We start from the raw sequence: 9,575 nt of genomic DNA, 5'->3' as shown, positions 1-9,575 counted from the left end.
CCCACCCCACCCTCCCAGCAGTTTCCCACTGCTGCCAATCAATTCCTTATAGTATTATGTTAATTGTTCAAGGTCTGCTTATGAGTGAGAACATATGGTACTCTGTTCTTTGTTTCTGTGATAGATCACTGAGTATGATCAATTCTAAATCCATCCAAGTTGCTGCAAAGTCCATATGTTTGTCATTCTTTGTGGCTGCATAATATTCCATTGTGTATATGTACCACAATTTTTTCTCCAGTCCAGCTTCAATGGGCAGCATGGCTGGTTCCATGTTTTTACTGCAATATGCTTATTGAGATGCTTTTTCCACAGCTCAAAACAGTTTTTGAACTTGTCCATTCTGATGTCTTTTAGTGCTTTTGCCTTTTTTTTGTTTAACCTCTTCCACATCAACAAAACATTTCCATCTGAGGACTTTTCTCATCTGGAAAAAAAAAAGTTGCTCAGGTGATCAGGTAAATAGAGAGGATGGAGCACAGGGGTCCTGCTGTTTCTTTTTTGTTTGTTTTTTTTTGTTTTGTTTTGTTTTGAGTTGGAGTCTCACTCTGTCTGTTTTTGGTCAAAAACTGCTGGACACTCCGAGTGGTGTGGGCGAGTGAGCTCGTAAATCACCTATCATGAAATGGGCAAAGGCATTGAAAGACTCTTAAAAAAAATTCACCGCAGCTGAACGTAGCCTCTCACAACAACACTGGATGGTACACTGATGCAGCTGTGTTCCTAGAACATTTATCTAGTGGAGCAAGCCTGTACTACAAGGGGCCCACCCTCCACAAAATAATTCTGTTTTGGGGGGGTACTTTCTCATAGAATTAAACATGTACCGCACTCTTATCACAGTTCAACCCATGGTGTCTTTCTTCCATTTACCTGAATTCACTTTGGAGCAGGAGTCTCTCATTTTATGTCTGTGTATAAAATTTCTGAAATGTTCCTGCAAACAGTAGGTGTTCGTTCAATATGGGATGAAAGAGTATGGTGGGGGTGGAGTACTAATACTGGAGAAAAGAGAAGGACACAGCAGCAGAATTCTTACAGGCTACTGTGTTTTCCAGCTTGGAAAAGTAAAGTGCTGTGTCACATTCAACACGAATGCTATGGAAATGTATCATCTGAAGTAAATATGTGATCTTAAAGGAGTATTACGAAGAAAAGGTAGCTTCTGTGTGACTTTTTTTTTAAGCTAACAAAATAGCCTGGCACTTCCCTATTTTGCTTCACATTTATTATAAGCCTTTTAAATCCCTTCTAAAAACCACAAGGTTACGCGCCCCACTTGGCTTAACTTTTTATTGTTTCTGTGCTTCCTGTGAAGATAGCTAGACAGGCAAGGCTGATAAAAGGAAAGTTTGTCCTTATCGAATACTTAATTCGCTTAACTGTGTAATATGACTTGTTTTTTCTACCGTTAGAAACCTACTGTTTCCTAAGAACTCACCCATTTGAGGCATCTTCAATGGATAGAAGGTTCTAAATCAGCCAAAGTGTCCTTCTAAGAGAGAGTAAAATGAATGCTAATCTAATTGCCCAAGAATGCATACACCAAGCTTGGAAAACAAGTCTTCTACATGGGTTCCCTCTGCTGGATTTGAGGATGTACTGTCTTGGAAACTGATGAAAGCAGTATACCCGAACCTTTTTATCTGAGGGCATGTTACTCAAATGGCAAATCCAACGTTCTTTTAGAAAGAGTTTACTCCGTGATAAACGTGCCAAGTATTTCTTGAATTTGCTTCCCAAGGGCAGAAATACTGCAAATAGAAAACGGTGCAGCTGAGACTCAAAGTGGAAAACAAAACTCCTGCCACTCAGATGTCTGTGTTAGGGAGTAGATGGCACGCACGGGGACTAGGAGTAAAAAGCCCAGAAGTAGTAAATTAGGCAAACTGCCAGACTGGCTGTCACTGTGAGAAAGCTGGATTGAGTGAGGGGTCTGATTGTGAATTTCCTCTGTATGCATTTACAACCGCTGTAACCTATTCCTCACATTCCTGCAATATAATTGCTGTTTCTCTTCTCCTTCTTATCTTCTCTTCCTAAGAAAGCTCTCTGTCCCTACTCTTTAGGAGATATGTGTGGTAACCAGATTAATTTTAAAGGCAGCCTGTTCCCCTACAAACTTTAGGCCTACTGTGAAATGTGTTAAAAGGTCTGTCTGTTGGAGGAGACAGAAAAGCAGGCAGATCTCTTCTGTTTGATTCAGAGTCCATTCAGTGGGAGGAAGGGGGTAGATTTCTGGTGCTGCCGAACCAACGTGGCCTTGTTAAGAGAGCAAGAACAGCAGAAATGACTATTTCCTCCCTAGAGCAAAAGCCGATGCCGTTACCTACATAGGGAACTAGAACTGAGAAAATGTCAGATAACCATGTAGTACTTATAAATATGCCTTTCAGGACACTGGATTTAAATGCGTATAGAGTCGCCCAGGTTCTCATATTAAAAGTTATATTGTGTCCCCATGACAGATGACACAGTGCTGAGCAAACAGAAGGGATTCTGTACATATTATTTATTTATTGACTGCATTACTCACCAACTTCAGAGTGTCACCCTTTTTGTTTGTTTTGTCATTCTAGTATATACTTTTTATTTCATTCAGGTCAAATCCAAATGCTTCCCCATCTGAAACTCTTTTCAATAGGCTATTTTTCAGAGTTGCCAAGAGAAATGTTTCCCTATTGCTTCTGAAATTCTTATTTCAGCTCTACACCAGATTATTTCCCCAGTAGCAAAATTGGGTTTATTCTGATTTACATCCTCCTCTGGGGAGGATTCCCCATCCTCTCACCTCTGGATTCCCCAAAGAGCCAGTGGTAGTAGTTGATAGTGTGAAAGAACTCTCAAGCAAAAGAAGGTTAAGTGATTTGGGCCTGCCTGTGGGTCAGATATTTTGAAAAGACTCAGCTAGATGATTCTTCTGTTCCCAGTGACTTTGGCTGAGGTTATCACTCAGTTGCATTTGGCTGGCAGTGGGGCAAGGTCAGAAGGATCTAGAAGACTTTTCTCACATGTCTGGCCCCTCGGCGCTCTTCCACATAGTCCTCGACTCTCATGTGTCCTTCTCCACTTGGCAGGCTGGCCTCGACTCCTTACAGCATGGTGGCCAACTTCCCAGGGAGAGAAAGGCAGAGGGTACCAGAACTGTCAGGGCAGCTGGGAAATCCCAGAACATCACTTCCACTACATTCCATCTCTCTACACAAGTTACAGAGCCAGTTAGGATTTTAACAGAAAAGAAGTAGACTCCACTCCTTGAGAAGTAAGGCACTTGTGGCCATCTTCAACCCATATGAATCTAGGCTGGTAACTTCTGCTGCTCTATTTACTGTGCTTTACATGTTTTATACTTTGTTCCCATGTCCTTATATGCATTAATAATTTCTATTTGCTTTATTTTCCAAACAAAAAGCAACTTGGATACTCTTTCAGCAATGAGTTATAAAATCATGCCTTTATTTACCTTTGAAAAGTTTATTTTTTTCTGCACTTAAATCCATAGATATAGCACATATTTTAAGATAAAGGGAAAATTGAAAATACTATTCATGTACAGCCTCCACAGCACCTGCCCAGTTGTTTATTTTTCACATAAGTATGTACTATGGCATAAACTTGACCAACAGTATCTGTTCAAGACAAAATGTTTTATAGCATAGATATGTTAGACTGGCATGTGCAAGTTAAGTGAAAATAGATTTTTTGGTAACATATATCAAACAGAAAAATAAAGGGCATAGAGCTGCCATCAGCCAACCTTTCTTACACAGTATGTGTTACTTGAATTAAAGGAGAAGACCAGACAGGAATTGAAATCTGTATTGTATTTTGGGAAAAGCTGGGCAGGGAGAGAGATGTTACCAGGACTGCTGAGTGAGTCTTGTTTACTGCAGTTCAACATTTCATCTAGCAAATCATGTGCGAAGGGATAAGTATAAATGCACCTATTTATGTAGGTAATTTTTCTGTTTCATGCCTTTGATTCATCTCCCTGCCTTGCTTTATGGGGAGTCATGCTACATTGGTTACAATTAATTTCAGTGCTGTGTATTAGCCATAAAGAGATATTTCATAAATTGACTTGATGCATTTTTTTTTCCTTCTGTGGTTTTCTTGAAAGATGAGAACGGTCCAGAGGAAAAGCAGAGTGTGGAAGAAATGGAAGGGCAGAGCCAAGAAGCAGGTGGGCTCAGATTTCTTTTGAGGAGTCTCCTAGGCCTCATCTACAGAGGTGAACAATAACTTTACTCAATGCTATTGTCTGAAAATACTTATACCTGTCACCAGATTAACTCCAGTGCTCCCCCAGGTCTTTCTCAGGAGATCACCGACTCCATTAACTATGGGTTGACTGTACTTCCACAGAGTGGCACATTCTCATATGTCATGCACCGATTCTGTGTTTCTTCCCTGTCATAGCAGTTTGCTTGGTAATACTCTGCGAGGAATGGGTGAAGGTTAGAAGTGCCCAGCCAGAGCTTGGCTAACATAGGTCAGGCTAACATGAGCAGATTTAGCTTAAGGGGGAAAAAATGAAATTAAAATGAAAAAGAGGCTATCTCTGTACAGTGAGTGGAGTAGTCTTCATTGTTTTGCATTAAATTTTGAAGGGCCATGCTTCTGGTTATTTTTCTGCATGTTAAGGGGACGGTGCCACGGAGACTCACTACCCCACACAGAGCTCTAAGTGACAGCCTTCCTGAAATCCCCTCTGTTCACTAAAGGACAAATATGGCTGTTGAATGTTTATGGATTCTGCCCTGTAGATTATAAATCGAACATTTTAAAGTGAAATAGCACCTAAGGCTCAAAAGAGATTGAAATCACCTTTGAGTTATCACTTCTTCTTACCCATTTTTGGGCTGAGGCATGCTCACCTTTAAAATAATAGACACAGTTTCCAAAATAACCACACACACACAAAAAAGCTTTCTTCCCTCTAGTTTCCAAGTCATTGTGTGGCCCCACAGAGGGGCATTTTTGAAACAATGGGCTTTGTCTTATGTTGTCCAGGTATGTCCTAGGCCATACACTGAACTCTTGTGATTAAACCAGGTAGTGTGATAAGTTTTTCACTGTAAACTTCCTACATTAACCTTGGAGCTTTTGCTAGAGAACTAGGAGCTTTTATTATTAACCTGGAAGATGGAATTGAAGAAGGCCAATCAGAGAAAGCACTGAAGCAAGGCAGTAAGGACCTTATGTACCTGGGCCGGCTGACTCCCTTTGCTGCCATGCAGTCCTTGCAATGAAATGCATTTCTGATACAGCAAATTGTTGTTATCCATCCCTCCCCTAGTCCCCCGACCCACACATCATTATGCTCCATAGCAGATGAGTCTTATGTGAAAAGCTGTCACTGTTTTTGCTGTTTGGGGCTGACAAGTATTAGCGGACTAACTGCTGACAGCTGAAGCCATTCTCTAACTGTTGAGGTTTCACAGGTTTTATTCATTCGTTGTTCTGTCCCAAATGGTCTTCATCAACATAGACTTTGTTTCCACCCTGTAATACACATACACACACATGCACACATGTATACTCACATTTGTCTGACTTACTTATCCTCTGCCCCCTAATCAGTTGAGAACAGGCAGTTTCTTTTTGGATTTGGAGTCATCTTGCCTGTGATAAGAGACTGGTAGGATGTCAGTCCCCTTCTCCAAGCTCTCGAATCTGACATTGTCATCACAACAATGTGGGCACATCTCAATGCAAGAAGAGTCCTAAATGCCTCCCTGGTGGTTCCTCTTGCTTTCCCATGTGAGCCCACCAGCTGGCATAGAGTTCCGTGGCAGGATCCGTCTCCGATCCTGGCTGGTGTCAATGTACATTGCTATGTCCACTCTGCTCATTGCATACCCCACTCCCCACAATCAGTGTGCAGAGAAATCAAAGCTGTATTTCTGGTCATTAAATCCCTTTTGACCTGCTGTTACTTTTCCAAGTATATATATTTTTTCATTCAATATAATTTTCAGTTTCATTTTTGACTCTATAACTCTGCAGGCCTCTTCCACATCATGGGGGGAAAAAAAACTACAATCGCAAAACAGCAAAATCCAGTTGTTTTGACTATTGTCATTATCAAATCAGGCTTAAGTTGTAAATCGTGTTCTCAAAAAATCATTTATCAAACATTTATTAAGGGTTTACTGTGTCCCAGGCGATGTTCTAGCACCAGGAATATGACAATAATCAATAAAAACAACATCCTTGCTTCCTTGAAGCTTACTCTGGTGGGGGACCCAACTAGCAAGCAAATAAAAAAGGACAAAAATATTGATAATCATAAGTGCCTTGCAGAGAAATAAGGTAACATAGAAGGAATACCCAGAAGGCAATATTCCATTTACTGGATTTGAAAAGGACTCTCTGAGGAAGTGATAGTGTAAATGAGAACTGAATGATAGAGATGAGAGAATGTGTTCTAGATGGAATAAACAGTTAATGCAAGTGCTTCATCATATCTAACTGAATAAGATTTAATTTTATAAGAACTATGAAGAGACGTTAATGAAGGTTTTAAGTAGCAGAGAGACATGATCTACATTTTACAAAGCTCACTTTGTGACTGAAATCAGTCAAAAGAGGCAGAGCAAGACCATTAAGAAGGCTACTTCAGGAGGGCAATGATGGTGGTTTCTTGAAATGCAGACAAAATGGGCTGATTTGTGTAATGTTTTGGAGACAGAGACAATAGGACACGCAATGCATTAGATGAGGTATATGTGGGAAAGAAGAATCCAGGGTTAGTCCTAGGTTTTTAGCTTCAGTAACTACGTGGATGATGGTGTCATTTATTGATATAGAGAAGACTGACCATAGGCCACAGTTTATATTGAGAAACTTCCTAGTCCAGCTTTGGCCATCGCAAATTTCAGAGAACTCTTGAACAGCCATGTGCCATGCCAAGAAGCCAGTTAGATATATAAGTCCAGATTTCCAGAGAGGGGGCAGAGCCCAGGTACAGGTTTGAAAGTCACTGTACTGGCCTATAGATGGTATTTAGAAAAGTGAGATCAGATGAGATTCACTAGGGAGGACATATTAAGAACAAAGACAATGGGGTCTGGGACACGATGACATCTAGTAGATACATGGCAAGGAAAGAAGGAGCAGCCATAATAGGAAAGTGTTTTAGGAAGATCAGGGAAAAGACTGTGCAATGCAGCTGAGAAGTCAAGTAAGGTAAGAGAAATGACCATTGGATTTGCAAAAGGAGGTCCCTGAGTGCCTTGGGTAAAAAAAAATGCAGAGAAATATTGGAGGAGAAGCCAACTGGGTTGGATTGTGAAGAGCCTGTGAAGTGAGGAAGTAGGGAACAATAAAAATAACTGCTTTAGGTAGTTTTGCTATGAAAGAAAGAAGAGAAACGAGGATGTCATGGCATCAAGGGAAGATTCGTCATTTTTACCTTTTTCTTTTTTTAAAAAAGGAGATTGTCACCTAACAAAAGAAAGTGAGTCATCATCTCCAATTATTCCCCTGCTAAAAATTGTATTCTCTGTTTTAATAGAGACCTGACCTAAAAGTAATAGTATACACATTATGGAGTCAAGATATGCTCAAAATATGTGATTTGCCTCCAAATGTGTATTATCATGCCTATATAACATAGTTAACTAATGATAAATTAGTTGTCTTAGTTCCATGACCTTGTTCATAAATGAAAACAATATCTATCCCTTTTCCAGGTATCAGGTATCAGCAACCATTCCAAATGATTTTAATTATGCTTCCTGCCTTAAATTTGTTGTTTTGGTATTAGTAGCCTAACTATCTATTATCTGGGAGGCCACACGTGAGTGGAGTCGTGTGAGGCTGATGAGATTGAGAAGAGAGATCAACTCTGATGGGGTTAATTGATGCTGTGAAGGACAGAGATCTCTAAGTCCTTAGTCCCCATTCCGTTCGTGGGTGATGCGAAATCTCCAAATGGCTTTTGGTGCCTTCCGCTAAATGATCACATTCTCCCAGGCCTCTGCACTGACAGCCATCAGAGCTGCTCCCTGCAGTCTGACAGCCTGGCATAATGGAGCAGAAATGCTGTGCTAAGAAAAACCAAACTTTAAAAACACATACATAAAAGCACTTTGTAAGAACTTGCAAGGATATACTTTCCCTCACAATCTGTTACCAAGAAAAATAATATAGCATCCTTTGAGAGACAAGGAAGAAGCAAAATGCCTAAGTATACTACTAACAACAAATGGTATTGTTCACCAAAAAATAGCTTGTAGTCTGTTACTCTCTTTCTTAACTGAAGGTTTCTGTTTCACTAATTATAAAAGAAAGTCCCAAACCACTAGCCCTTCAAAAACGTTTCGGTTTATTGCAGCATGAAACAGGCTCACACTTTCTTTGGTGGAACTGGGAGGGAGGTATGGGGGAAGGGAAAGCCACAGCTTGTTTTCTAGAAGAATAAACTCTGAGGCAGCTTTTTGTTTTTTTGGTTTTGGGGGTTTTTTTGCTTTAAAGATGGTGTCAACACTGCCACTGTGCCCAACCCTGCTTCAGAAAAGACAGAGGCTGCTGAAGTCTGTAACGATGAAGGTATGAGATCACTTACTATATCTAAAAATTGCAGACTCTTAAAAGAAGGCTTTTGGGGCTTTGTTTACATGGAAAAACAAAGCAGCGAGGAAATCTAACTAATTCTCTTTCAACATCCTGTTCACAACACAATCAAATATCCTACCCACTCTCCTTTATTGCATATCCAGCCTTTTCAGAATTTATATATAATCTACATTTGGTCTTCTAAAAAATAACTATTTATGAAATAAGAGAATGACCAGAAGAAGTCTTCTTATGTTTAGAGAAGATGTTTATGTGAAACACCAGAATTAGTCGGTTCTGCTATTTACAACGACTCATTAGGCAAAAGCTTGAAAGTGTGACATTTGAAGACCACCAACCAGGGATTACCATTATCCAAGAAAGAAATGTTTAAAAGGCATCTTTAGAAATGAATCATTGGTAAGAGCATCATTTTCCAGTCTGTGGACAGAATCATGAGAAAATGTTGCTGACCCAAGTATTCTCCAGAAGAAGAAAAAAGTAAAAGAAAATTTTTCTTTTCTAGGAGACAGTTTGAGAAAAAAGTAGTGGACACATTGATGTGGCGATACTAGAGCTTTAAACAAATTTTCTGAAAGAAAATAAAACAGTCTTCTTTTCTCTCCCTCCTGATTAATTGGCAAGTCCCCAAATAAAAAGTTAATACAGCCCGTGGGTTCGAGACCCGCCTGGGCAACTTGGTGAGACCTCAGCTCTACAACAAATCAAAAAATAGCCGGGTGTGGTAGCACACGCCTGTAGTTCCAGCTACTTGGAAGGCTGAGGCGGAAGGATCACCGGAGCCCAGCAGGTGGAGGCTGCGGTGGCCGGGAGCGGCCAGTGCACTCCAGTCTGGGCGACAGAGTGAAACTCCAACTCAAAAAAAAAAGTTAATATAGACTTACCTAGTTTTCTTGCACGTCACTTTATTGTGCTTTGAAAATGTTGCACATTTTACAAATTAAAGGTTTGTTGCAGGCCAGGCTCGGTGGCTCAGCCTGTAATCCCAGCAT

At 40.3% G+C, this 9,575-nt stretch overlaps 1 protein-coding gene across 1 annotated transcript in view; it reads left to right on the top strand.

Moving 5' to 3' along the window:
• The window catches only part of MACROD2 (MACRO domain containing 2), a 161,452-nt gene that overhangs the window by 36,326 nt on the left and 115,551 nt on the right, over positions 1 to 9,575 (top strand). Inside the window, exon 2 of the mRNA XM_008051866.2 lies at positions 4,121 to 4,183. Within this exon, the coding sequence (XP_008050057.1) occupies positions 4,159 to 4,183 (25 nt within the window). The 5' untranslated portion in view covers positions 4,121 to 4,158. The remainder of the gene's footprint in view (positions 1 to 4,120; positions 4,184 to 9,575) is intronic.

Source organism: Carlito syrichta, unplaced genomic scaffold (assembly GCF_000164805.1).
Source record: "Carlito syrichta isolate Samal-C Ts95f unplaced genomic scaffold, Tarsius_syrichta-2.0.1 Scaffold239811, whole genome shotgun sequence".
NCBI classification, from domain to species: Eukaryota; Metazoa; Chordata; class Mammalia; order Primates; family Tarsiidae; genus Carlito; species Carlito syrichta.
Note: the sequence above shows the minus strand (reverse complement) of the source record. Positions and strands in the feature narration are given on the sequence as shown.